Source organism: Labeo rohita, chromosome 11 (genome assembly GCF_022985175.1).
Source record: "Labeo rohita strain BAU-BD-2019 chromosome 11, IGBB_LRoh.1.0, whole genome shotgun sequence".
Lineage (NCBI taxonomy): Eukaryota > Metazoa > Chordata > Actinopteri > Cypriniformes > Cyprinidae > Labeo > Labeo rohita.
In genome coordinates, this window is record NC_066879.1 from 16458424 (window position 1) to 16471807 (window position 13384).

At 34.5% G+C, this 13384-nt stretch overlaps 2 protein-coding genes across 3 annotated transcripts; one reads left to right on the forward strand and one right to left on the reverse strand.

Annotated features, from left to right (window-relative positions):
* Nucleotides 1–2462: 2462 nt before the first annotated feature.
* On the forward strand, nt 2463–6749 carry ap5b1 (adaptor related protein complex 5 subunit beta 1). Its single transcript, XM_051122894.1, has 3 exons — nt 2463–2554; nt 2671–2826; nt 3966–6749. The coding sequence occupies exons 2-3, from the start codon at nt 2683–2685 to the stop codon at nt 6624–6626; spliced, it is 2805 nt and encodes a 934-aa protein (XP_050978851.1). The 5' UTR covers nt 2463–2554; nt 2671–2682; the 3' UTR covers nt 6627–6749.
* A 76-nt stretch (nt 6750–6825) lies between these two features.
* On the reverse strand, nt 6826–13282 carry c11h1orf50 (chromosome 11 C1orf50 homolog). 2 transcript variants are annotated; one of them, XM_051122902.1, is made up of 5 exons: nt 13130–13282; nt 9149–9264; nt 8979–9065; nt 8254–8385; nt 6826–7270 (listed from the first exon to the last, which is right to left on the reverse strand). In XM_051122902.1, exons 1-5 carry the CDS (start codon nt 13176–13178, stop codon nt 7085–7087), a joined length of 570 nt encoding a protein of 189 aa, XP_050978859.1. In that variant the 5' UTR covers nt 13179–13282; the 3' UTR covers nt 6826–7084. The 2 variants fall into 2 exon arrangements, with proteins under 2 accessions (XP_050978859.1, XP_050978860.1); XM_051122903.1 differs by having other exon boundaries at nt 9149–9352; nt 13130–13239.
* Nucleotides 13283–13384: the final 102 nt, after the last annotated feature.

The following is a 13384-nucleotide window of genomic DNA, read 5'->3' on the forward strand; positions in this document are numbered from 1 at the left end:
TTAAAGCATTTTTTGCAAAGTGCAAAGACATGCAAAACTAACAGAACATACGCAAAGTTTTATCATTTCACTTATATGTACAGTAAAATGCATAGTAGCTGTATTTCAGTTATTTGACTTATTGATTCAATATTCCTTAGCCTAATATTTCATAAAAAAAGAAGGAAAAAAAATATTTTTAATTCACGAGTTTACTTATATGATTTACACCAAATATTCTGATAAGCACGTACACTGCCAGTCAAAAGTTTGTGAACATTTGTGAATTTTGTGATTTTTAATGTTTTTTTCTAAAGAATCTCTGCTTCACCAAAGGCAAAGTACAGCAAAAACAGTAAAATTCTAAAATATTTTTACTATTTAAAATGACTGCTTTCTATTCAAATATATATTAAAATGTAATTTATTCCTGTGATTTTTTTTTTATAATTATATTTATTGCATTTTCATTATAATACAAAAATAACAAGACATCATCAAAACAGCAACAACAACAACAACAACAACAAAAAAAAAAAAAACAAAAAAACACAAATAGCTCAGACTTTAAATAACACAGGATTACCTCATATAAAACAGATAAGGGAAAAAGAAAAAAAAAAAAAAAAAATATATATATATATATATATATATTAGTTGTCTAAAGAGTTATACAACTACAACATTCCTTGTAATATAATAGGATGAAGATGAGGTTTCAAATAGTCAAGATATGGGGTCCACACTTTATAAAACTGGCCTGTTTTTTATGCAATACATAGGTAAGACGCTCCAGGGGAATTAACTCAAAAATTATCTTATGCCAACCTTTAAGTGATGGAGATTTATCACTAATCCAATTAAGTAAAATATTTTTCCTGGCAGCAAAGGCCAGAATATTATACTATTTCTTATTAGCAGATGAAGCAATGCGTCCATTAGGAATACCCAACAACAGTGAGACTGGGTCAAAATCCAACTGTATATTAAAGATTTCCATTTCCCCCACCACCAAAAACCAATACCTTTGCAGTCTGTTACATGACCACAGACAATGTGTTAAAGTACCAACTTCAATTTTACATTTTAAACACACTGGCGATGTAGAGGGGTTAAAAAAAATGCCTGCGGTTGGGAGAAATATATTTCTGTGATTTCAAAGATTAAATTTTAGCATCATAACTCCAGTCACATGATCCTTCAGAAATCATCCTAATATTCTGATTTGCTGCTCCAAAAAACATGTATTATTATTATCATGTTGAAAACAGCTGAGTAGAATTTAAAAATTACTAAAAGTATTAATTCCTATCATTTCTTTCCCCAAAAAAAGGTATTTTGAATTCTTCTGAAGGGTATAGTGTATAATGTTACAAAAGCTTTTTATGTTAGATAAATGCTGATCTTTCGATTTTTCTATTCACCAAAGAATTTTTAAATATTTTAAATATAGCCGTTTTAAGTATTGATGATGATGATAATAATAATGATAATAATATAATGTTTCTTGAACAGCAAATCAGCATATTAGAATGATTTCTGAAAAATCATGTGACTGCTAAAAATTCAGCTTTGGAATTACAGGAATAAATTATATTTTAAAATATATTCAAATAAAAAGCAGTTATTTTAAATAGTAAAAACATTTCAGCTGTACTTTGAATCAAATAAATGCAGGCTTGGTGAGCAGAAGAGACTTTAAAAAACATTACAAATCTTATTGTTCAAAAACTTTTGACTGGTAGTGTGTATAAAATATTAATAAAAATAATACGATGAGAATGAGAATAAAACACTGAAATGTGAATTGATGTCTTTGAATATATTTACCTATATTATATAATATTATATTACTTAATAATTAAAAAAATATATTATAAAATATTATATATATACATATGTATATATATATACATATATAATTTAAAAAATTATATTATATTATATTATATTATATTATATTATATTACTTAATAAAAAATAATAATGACATTAAGTAGGCCTACGTATATGTTGCTACCGTTTACGCAACAGTGTTGATATGTAATGGCAGCAATAAAGCTTGACATTTGTCAAGATAAGACGTAGGCTATCTTATCGCTTTATCCTACAAACCTGGAAGTTATTATTCATTGCAGAGGGTTTGATTTTATTGTTGCTAATTATTTATTTAATTTTCTAATTTAGGTTGCCTTTTGACCTACTTCTCTAAATATTTTAACGCACCACAGGATGGCAGTAAAGTACTCGTCAAAAACAAGGTCACGTCACCGTTTCAAAATAAAAGCACACTGTTTCAGCTCAGTAATGTAAGTGTAATTAATACGAGTGAAAAATTAACGGAAATTTATTTTAGAAACAGATAAATATTCACTATAAAATTAGATAACGAAAACAACCTTGAAAAATATTATAGGATATTTAAATACTGGCGGTTAGGACTTTAATTTTAAAATATACTGATCACTGTCACTACCTGGTTTCTCACATGACAGCTTCGGAACACATGATTTCCACAGACGTCAATAGTTCGATGTTTCATAGTGAATTTATGTTTTTAAATGTGATCTGTTAGGTAAGTTGTTAATTTGAAAGAATGCACTTCTTATTTTAATGTGCAGGTGCATTGTTACATCAATGTAGCGTCATTGCCATGCACATAAATGCCTCTGTTTTGATCTTATGCCACAGTTTATCTCCAAAATGACTATTGCGGATACTTGGGATCAAAGAATATCTGCCTTTCTGCTGAGTCCATCTCAGTTTTTGGCCACCACCACCTCTGAGAGCTTCTTGGCTGAAGTTCTACACGAACTGCGGAATGATAAGGCCAATGACCAACTCAAGGTGACGAAAGCAGACAAACACACACATACGTCATATTTATGACATTATATATTATAAAATGTGTGTGTGTGTCATAATATTTAATGTTGTTTTATACAATATTATTATTATTTTTTTTTTTTAAATTACAAAACTGACTAGGAATATACACTACCAGTCAAAATATTTTTAATGTTTTTTAAAGAAGTCTCTACTGCTCACCAAGCCTTCATTTATTTGCTCCATAGTACAGCAAAAACAGTACACTTTTGAAATATTTTTTACTATGTAAAATAACTGTTTTCTCTTTGAATATATTTTGAAATAATTTATTCCTGTGATTTCAAAGCTGAATTTTTAGCATTATTATTCTAGGCTTCGATGTCACATGATCCTTCAAAAATCAATCTAATATACTGAAACATTTATTATTATTACTGTCAATATTTAAAATGGTTGTGTACATTTTTTCAGGATTCTTTGATGAATAGAAAGATCCAAAGATCAGCATTTATCAGAAATAAAAAGCTTTTGTAACATTATACACTATATCATCCAAAGTCAGTGTTATTATTATGACTTTTTTGGGAGAAATTATAGAAATTAATACTTTAATTTAGCAAGGATGCTTTAAATTGATCAAAAGTGATGGTAGGAGCATTTATAATGTTACAAACGATTTCTGTTTCAGATAAATGCTGTTCTTCTGAACTTTCTATTCATCAAAGAAACCTGAAATAATTCTACTCAGCTGTTTTCAACATAATAAAAAATAATAATAAATATTTTTTCTAATCAGCATATTAGAATGATTTCTGAAGATCATGTGTCTGGAGTAATGATGCTGAAAATTCAGCTTTGATCATAGGAATAAATTACATTTTAAAATATGTTCAAATTGAAAACAGCTATTTTAAATAGTACAAATATTGTACTGTATTCGCTGTACTTTGAATCAAATAAATGCAGGCTTGGTGAGCAGAAGAGACTTACTAAAATCTTACTGTTCAAAAACTTTTGACTGGTAGTGTATATAAAATTTTCACAATGTTTGCAGCTTTTGCCATAACTGGACCTATTAATTAACTTTAAAGCTGTGCATTTTCCCTGTAATTAACTTACTCTTGTTCAATCCTGTGAATTTTCTTCCTCATTATAAGATCCTCCTCGTGTCTATGTTACTGGAGCATCCAACCATCCTCTGCCCTTCTTCCACTGTGGGAGAAGAAACAGCCCTTGAACTACTGTCAGTCTTCTCTCACACGCCCCAGAAATCCATCATCCTCAAGTGCAATGTCATGCTGGCCATCACCAACGTGATAATATGCACATCCTGCCTGGCTACCCACACAAAGATGGCTGAAGACTGGCTGGACCTGCTATTTCAAACAATCCAGGACACCAACGACTACAGATGTGGCGTTTCCCAGCAGCCATTAAGGGCCACCGCTTGTGATTGCCTGCGAGAAATGGAAACTTGTAACCCTGGTCTTCTCTCTCAAAAGCTAGAGGCCTTATATCTTCTGAAACAGCAAGAAACCACAGTTCTGCATCAGTCCTACTGTATGCTTTACACACTTGGGCTGAAGAATGCCATAAAGATCTTGGCGAACCAAAAAGACGTCACTGATTTAGAGTTCAAGAGCATCCTAGGAGGAAATGAGGGGTTTGCATGGAAAACCAATCAGTTGGGATTGACCTCTTTGCCCATAAACATGATGGTCCAAGTTCCACACTTACCACCGGGATTGGATTGTAAAGAACTCAAATCAATAATGTCTTCACTCCTGGAGGAGTCTTATTTGCTGACGCCTATTTCCCAGTCTGCCTTACTTAGGGAGCTCGTAGAAGTTGTCGCAATGGTTCCCGGACTCTCTCCAACGTTATTTAAATCGCAGCTTCTGCGACTTTTCGGAACAGCGGACGTTTCGCTCATGCATGCCACGCTCTTTATGAAGGACACGTTCACAGACAGCCTCTTCACTGGAGAGGATGAGAACTTTCTGCTTAAGCGTCTCGTAAGCACAGCCCAGCATCCGCTCTTAAGAATTCCCGAAAAGCTCTTCTACATGGAATGCATCTTGCATTTCCCTGAGAACCGCCCCATATCCAGTTGCGGAGAAGAGAGTTTACCCGTCCTGGTTACACCACGTCTAGCGGCATCTCTCCATCCAACGGTTTTCAATGATAGTGCTACTATGCTCTGCAGGCTGAACCTTCTTTGTCTGGTCCACCTTGAAGCAGACGAGGGCGAAGCGGATAAAGGAATCGACTACCTGTTTGATCACATAATGGCTCTTTTGAAAATCGTAGACAATGACAGTAGCAGAGAAGTGGTGGTGACCTCTTTCAGAGCGTTGTTTATTTTCCTCATGCACTTCAATGGCATTGAACAACTCCCCGAGAAGTTGATCGAGAGATTATGCGATATGTATTCCAGACATTCGAGACTCGCTCCGAATTTGATAGGCCTCGCAGATCGCATCCAGGAGCATCTGGACGACCCAGTCTGGTCGGTGAAGTTGTTGAGAGGCCTTCAGAAATGCATTATGGAAATGCCTCCGTTGCAGTTGACGATTCACAACTTGAGTTGGCACCTCAAAGTCTTGAGAAGAGTAGCTAAAGAGGGGCAGATCACCCAGAAGAACACCATTTATCTTCTTCTCAATGTTCTCATCAACTCAAACTTATGTGAAAGAGGCAACTGGCAGGTTGGAAATGCAGTTCTGGCTGTTTGCCGCAATCTTTTGGAGCATCCCTCTATCGATCAAACGTTTATCGAGTTGGCTGATCTTTTGCAATACATATCGGTGCATTACGACGACACGGATATTAAGGATCACGCTCGTTTCTACTACACATTGCTAACTAACCTATCATGGGAAAAGCTGACAGGGGTTCTCGTCAAAGGACTTAACGGAGGACGTACCAAAGAAAGGTCGCATTCTGCGATTATGGCCGAGAGCGAGGGGATCGCCAGTAACCTGACCGTGCATAAAACCAACCGGCATGTTTTACAACTCATAAAGGTGCATGAAAAAGCCTTCCAGAGCTCTTTGGAAAGTTCAGAGCCGTTGGAGACAATGGAAGAGGCTAGGAATTGGATGGAGGTTTATCAAGGACAGTTTCAGACTCCTGGATTTGGCTCTGAGGTCATCTTGAGGTACAATCTGACTCATGCGAAAGAATCCGATCCTTTATTCAATGAAGTCTTCACAATCTGTCTGCATTTTGAGCTGAGAGACTCAAACTACGCAAAGGTAAATGACATACATGTACCATGTGTGTTCAAAGACAGAAAGCCACCTGCGGTCAAAGTCAAGCTCAAGCCTTTTCAACCCTACCCTACTACTTTACGCTTAAGTGCCATATTTACCACTCGAGATGGACGTTCTTGGCACAGCCAATTGCCTGACGTGAGCGTTTCATTCCCTGAGATATTCCTCCCTCTGCCTTTACCGCCAAACACACCCTGTGAATGCAAAGAGCAAGTGTTTGACAGCATCTGGGAGGCTGCCGCCTCTGGGAATCCTGACAAATCTGCTACTAGTCTGTTCTGTTTCAAAACTGGAGATGAAAGTCTTACTACTCTGATTGAGACACATTTTCAGGGTTACCTTATTACGGATCAGCCGATCGAAAGATCGTGGAAAGTCTTGTTCTTTCTTCCACCCATGTGCCATGTGCTTTTGAAGATTACACAGGCTGAGGATGCCGTTCAGGTCAGCATTGCAACGGACAACTGGGAGCTGTTACCCTTTGTGAACTCTTACCTCCAAAACATTACTGATCATTGTAGCGCAACTGTAAAAGATGGCTAAATGGATGTTAATATGCATAGTTGATTTTAACCAATTAGATTTATTTCCATTACTTCCTTTTTTGATATAACACCATGTGTTTGTATATGAAATCTCTGACTAACATGTTTAATAAAATATATATGTGCACATCTGTTATGCTGTTTCATGCTGCTGTTTCTGCTGCTTTAGAAAAGGAAGATCAATGTCATGCACTGAATACTTGAATATATGATTTAATGAAAACAAAATTCCCAACATAAAATCGACAGCAATATTTCAATCTGAGCATAAAGACATTAAATGCATGATTGAATGCATGATTTACAGTTCCAGTTTTAGTGACAAAGCAAAGTTTCCTGTTTGCTGAAGATTTTAGATTTTATTTACCCATTAAATTAGTAAACATTTAATATTTTTTTTAAGATGAAGTGGCCTCCGTGACAAGATAAGACAGTCCGTGAGTGAGCTGTGTGCTTTCACTTTGAAAGACCTTCAAAGTTAGGCTCCGTACAGTCCGGTAGAGCAGTTTGACTGTTCAACAGTTTGTCCATGATGCCAATTTCAGCATCACGCTTTTTAACCTCCTCTAGTGGCGTCCAAGACATGTCATGTTGGAGTTTGTATCCGCCAAGGAACTTGTGAGGGCAACTAGGACCCCATTCCTGCAAGAGATTGAAACCATATCATAATAAATTAGCTGTTAAATGCTGTACTTTATTTTAGCACAATTATTTGTTTTCTGGTGGCTTTTTGTACACTAGCAAAAATTTTATTTTTTAAAGAAGTCTCTTCTGCTCACCAAGCCTGTATTTATTTGATCCAAAGCACAGCAAAAACAGTAAAATTTTTCAATATTTTTACTATTTAAAGTAACTATTTTCTACTTGAATATATGTTCAAATGTAATTTATTACTGTGATCAAAGCTACATTTTCAGCATCATTACCCCAGTCTTCAGTGTCACATGATCTTTCAGAAATCATTCTAATATGCTGATTTGGTGTTCAAGAAACATTACTTATTATTATCAATATTTAAAGCAGTTGAGTACATTTTTTTGGGATTCTTTGATGAATAGAAAGATCCAAAGATTTAAATCCAAGGATGCTTTAAATCAATCAAAAGTGATGATAAAGACAATTATAATGAGAAAAAGATTTCTATGTGAGATAAATTATGTTCTTCTAAGCTTTCTATTCATTAAAGAAACCTGAAATTTTTTTGCAAATCAGAATATTAGAATGATTTCTGAAAGACCATGTGACTGGAGAAATAATGCTAAAAATTCAGCTTTGAAATCACAGTAATAAATTACATTTAAAATATATTCAAATAGAAAGCAGTTCTTTTTAATACTAAAAATATTTCTAATCAAATAAATGCAGGCTTGGTAAGCAGAAGAGACTTCTTAAAAAAAAAAAAAACATTAAAATTCTTACTGTTGAAAACCTTGACTGGTAGTGTATTTTTTAAAATTAAAGAACAGCAGAATTCCTCATTTCTAAATCTATAATTATAGTCAGGCATAGTAAACATTTTGTTTCACTATCACTACTAGTTTGCACCAACCAGCTCAGACTGACCTCACTTCTCACTCACGTCAACTGATAAGACCCAGATACTCATAAAGTGGCAGTCAACTCACCTGTGGAGACAGAATCGAGAAGTACCGTTGTCCGGATTCACGCATGTACAGATAATACATGTTTCCAGGTTTCTTTACAACATTACAGGCAGCATGATGAAGCTCAGCATCTTTCTTAGCGTCTTCTAAAACCTGAAGTGCAAACACAAAATGATTTAACCATTATTTATTTGTCACATACCAGATTATTGTCACAGATATTTAAACATTAAAGGAATAGTTTGCCTAAAAATGAAAAGTTGCTTAAAATGTACTCACCCTCAGGTCAACCAAAATGTAGATGAGTTTGTTTCTTCATGGGAACAGATTTGGAGAAATGTAGCATTACAACAGTTGCACCCCAATAGATCGGTCTGCCGTGAATGGGTGCCGTCAGAATGGGTCCAAACAGCTGATAAAAACATCATAATAATCCACACCACTCCAGTCCATCAGTTAACACTGAATGAAGTGAAAAGCTGTGTTTTTGTAAAAAACAAATCCATAATTAAGAAGTTTTAACTTCAAAACTGGAGTGGTGTGGATTACTTGTGGACACTTTTATCAGCTGTTTGGACTCTCAGTCTGACTGCACCCATTCACTGCAGAGGATCCATTTGCTGAGCAAGCGATGTAAAGCTAAATTTCTCCAAGTCTGTTCTGATAAAGAAAAGTCTACTTATTGGATGGCCGGAGGATGAGTCAATTTATTTTGTAAACTAATCCTTACCTTACCTAAATCTTACCTTTCTTGCTTGCTCCTGAAGGTATCTTATCTGGTCAGCAATCACTGTAAGTTTGTTGCAAGCATTGGCTCTGATAAATTCATCTCCCTGGAAAAAAAACAACCACGACTGATTAAAAAAATCTGTATATCCATATCAAAAAAGTGCTAAAGAGCTAAAGCATTACTTACCTTTTGTACTTGCTGTGCCAGAGCAACTAGATCCATGGGATCCCCAACCCGGTTAGTTTGGTAGGGACTAACCAATACTATTCCACTCGGGTTACTGTTCGTCTCCACCAAAGTTACTATAATATTAAAAGTGTTGACATGTAAAATCCTGTTGCACAGCATGGAGGTGATTTTTGGCGGCGTAAGATCTAGTGTAAACAGTTTCTGAAAAAATACCATAGTTACAACATATTTTAAGAAACTAAAGACTGCCCCAATCTAGATTCCACTCCAAAATACATGTTAAATCATGCTCGTTTTCCAAAATGGCTTAAATTATTATAGAGGAGAACAAAGTTAGCAGTTACGTCGTTTCTAGTTCATTTGGGATAATCACATCCTGACCAAATGGTCATCAACTGTAAAACAGGAATGGGTGTGGAATACCAATTCTAAAATTCATTAACATACAAACCACAACAGTTAAAGGAGCAACTTTGTTTACATTAAGGGTAGTAAATTGTAACTGTATAAAAGATTTGTTCAAGGTTCATTCCAAATTCATTGAAGCCAATGTTCTAAATGTACTTTATCACTACTAACTTTATAATCTTCACTGAGATCTTTAATATCATAACCATTTGTCTTACAACATACAGTGCCCTCCACTAATATTGGCACCCTTGGTAAATATGAGCGAAGGTGGCTGTGAAAATAAATCTGCATTGTTTATCCTTTTAATCTTTCATTCAAAAAATTCATAAAATTCCAACCTATCATTGAAGCAAAACAATGGAAAGCAGGGGGCAAATCTCATTATGAAATAAATGTTTTTCTCTAATTCATGTTGACCGCAATTATTGGCACCCAATTATTGTAACGTCCTTTATTCAGGATTACAGCTCTGAGTTTTCTCCTTTATTGCCTGAAGAGTCTGGAGAACACCTGACATAAGATTAGAGACCATTCCTTCATACAGAAACTATTCAGATCCTTCAGTTTCTCAGCTCCATGCTGGCGCTTTTTCTCTTCAGTTCACCTCACGCATTTTCTATAGGGTTCAGGTCAGGCAACTGGGATGGCAATGGCAGAAGCTTCATTTTATGCTCAGTGACACATTTTTGTGTTGATTTTGATGTTTGATTTGGATCACTGTCCTGATGGAGGATCCAACCACAGCTCATTATAGAACTTCTAACAGATGCAGTCAGGTTTACATTTTTTATTTGTTGGTATTTGCTAGAATCCATGATGCCATGTATCTGGACAAGATGTCCAGAACCTCTGGCAGGAAAATAAGACCACAACATTAAAGATCCAGCAGTATATTTAACTGTGGGCATGGGGTACTTTCTGTACCAAAACCACCTGGTGGGTTTGCTGCCAGAAAGCTCTTTTTAGTTTAGTTTGAAATTTAAGTCATGTCTGACAACTAAATATGCTGGAGTTTGTTTTTGGATGAGCAAGGAGGATTTTTCTTAAAACCCTCCTGAACAACATGTGGTGACGTAGGGGCTGTTTCAATTTTTTTTTTTAGTCTTTTGACCCCAAGACTCAACTAATCTCTGCAATTCTCCTACTGTGATCCTTGAAGAGTCTTTGGACACTTAAACTCTCCTCCTCACCATGCATTAGGACGATATAGACACACGTCCTTTTCCAGGCAGATTTGTAACATCTTTAGTTGATTGGAATTCTTAATTATTGTCCTAATGGAAATTGAGATTTTCAATGCTTTAGCTCTTTTCTTACAGCCACTTTCTATTTTGTGAAGCTCAACAATCTTGTTCTGCACATCAGAACTATATTATTTGGTTTTATTCCTTGTGATGGATGATTAAGGGAATTTGGCCTTTGTGCTCCTCATATTTATAATCCTGTGAAACAGGAAGTTATTGCTGGACAATATCATACTCCTACTCATTCTAGTGTGCTAAATAAATGCAAATATGAATGGGAATATACTTCAGAGATATTTTACTCATTATAATTTCTAAGGGTGCCAATAATTGTGCCCACCATGCGTTAGAGAAAAATATTTCATAACGTAAGTTTCCCCCCAGTTTTAATTGTTTTGCTTCAATGAAAGGTTAGCATTTTGTGAATTTTTTGAATGTAAGATCAAAAAGATAAACAAAGCAGATTTATTTTCATAGCCGTCTTTGCTCGTATTTACCAACAGTGTTGGGAAGTAACTAGTTACATGTAACGGAATTACACAATTTAATTACAAAATAAATGTAACTGTAATTAGTTACAGTTACTGGGAAAAAAATATGTAATTAAATTACAGTTACTTTTGAAAAATGTTAGTGATTACAAAGGGGGTTACATCTGATTTTTTTCACACAAACACCCACATAGAGTTTTAATTGACTTATTTTATAAACTGCATTGATTGCTCTAAAATGAGATACGAATGTTTCAGGAGTTTAGGACACAGAATAGGACACATGCTTATTCAATAACTGTTTTATTTACTGGTTTATGCACATACTTTAGTTTTTAAGATTAATTGTTTTTTCCAAAGCATTGTTAGATGCCAATGTTTCCTGTCATAACTATGCAAACATTTGATTTCAAAACAAGTATCATAGCTATTAAACTATTTCTTGTTAAGATTTCAAATCTGAATTTAACCTCAAAATGATCTAAAAACAAGTAAATAAGAGGTGTCAAGTCTGAATTTGTGGTGGCTGTGCTTTAGATTAAATTATTACACGGCTCTGTGGAATGCTTGATTCTGATTGGTCAGTCATGACATACCAAGGTATGTTATTCCTGATAACAACTGGTAAAAGCTAATAGCACAGACTCATTCGGGAAACTTAAGTCGGCACTATACGTTTGATAGTTTTTCTTAGTGGAAACTTTGCATTTGGTTAGCTAATAAAATATATGTTTCGTGGACTCATTTTTTTTTTTTTTTTTTTTTTTTAAAGCAGCTGCTGCCATTTTGTTTTGCTTTGTGTTCAGATATTTCAACTTAGATCAGTGTTTCATGTCTAATCATTTGTTTTTGTGGCAAGCAGCTGTGTAATAAGTGGGATAATGTACATCCAGCCATTTGTTATTGCAAAATAAAGATGTATATTATTCCTTACTTATTATAAATTTAATTCAAGTAATAAAGGATTTTGAAAGTCTGACAGTAATCAGTGTTGAGTGCTACTGTAAGGTTAACTCTGCCAGGTTTAAATGTTTCAAAATGATTAACAGTTGAAAATATTAGAAATTTAGAAAAGTAATCAAAAAGTAATTAAAAGTAATAAGTTACATTAATAAAGTAATTGAAAAGTTACACTACTTATTACATTTTAAATTGAGTAACTTGTAATCTATAACCTATTACATTTCCGAAGTAACCTTCCCAACACTGTTTACCAAGGGTGCCAATATTAGTGGAGGGCACTGTATATTATAATAACTATAGTATATTTTATTTAGCAACCAATGCCATAAAAAGAAAAATTAAACAAAAAATGTTTTTAAATCTTTCTGTACTGATCTGATTTGAGATCCCACAGTAATTTACTGTGTAAGAAACCGCAACTACTACAGTGAATTTTATAAGGGTTATTATGTAACAGGTTGTATAAGCTCTCCAGAGTGAAAGTGCAAGATAATAAAGATTTTTTTTTTTTTTTTTTTTTTTTTAAAAAAACAACCTTCTGAAAACTTCAAACATATCAGTGCTGTTTTTTTTTTTTTGTCATATTAGTGCTGGTAGCTTAATATTATGGCACTGACTCTGACGTAAGAGCCAATAATGGGACATTTCATAACATTACGAAAGTTTTGTCAACTTACAACAAGCATATATTTTGTTCGTCACTGATAATACTTCGGAGATAAAACATTCAGCCATTGTTTTAAACATAACTGTGGTGCAATGGAATAATTAACTCGACCAATTCAATCTTCCACTAGGTGTTAAAACGCACAACAACGTTAAGTTGTTCATATAATTACCAGGTTTACCATTAAAAGCATTTGTCTTACCCGTGGTGGTTTTGTTGGGTTGTTGTGGTAAACTGACAGTTTTATCCATTCTGTAATTAAATATACCGTAGCGCTCAGCAAATTAACACGAGACTTCTGTTGTCACAAAAGTCTCACAAAACACTAAGGAGGCGTATCTTGGGGTCCTACTGTTTTTTCTGCCTCGATTAGTAGCCGTGATAGCTGCCTGAGTAAAAATAAATGTGTTTTTGTCATCTAATAATTTCCTCACATATTTAATGAGGGGTTAAACTA

Bases quoted from the DNA above. Each gene is read 5' to 3' on its own strand.
- ap5b1 (XM_051122894.1), top strand. From the start codon at position 2,683: ATGACTATTGCGGATACTTGGGATCAAAGAATATCTGCCTTTCTGCTG. The intron at 2,827-3,965 runs GTGACGAAAGCA...CCTCATTATAAG, and splicing joins AGGCCAATGACCAACTCAAG to ATCCTCCTCGTGTCTATGTT.
- c11h1orf50 (XM_051122902.1), bottom strand. From the start codon at position 13,178: ATGGATAAAACTGTCAGTTTACCACAACAACCCAACAAAACCACCACG. The intron at 9,265-13,129 runs GTAAGACAAATG...TTAATATTATAG, and splicing joins ACCCAACAAAACCACCACGG to TAACTTTGGTGGAGACGAAC. The intron at 7,271-8,253 runs GTGAGTTGACTG...AATCTCTTGCAG, and splicing joins TCTCGATTCTGTCTCCACAG to GAATGGGGTCCTAGTTGCCC.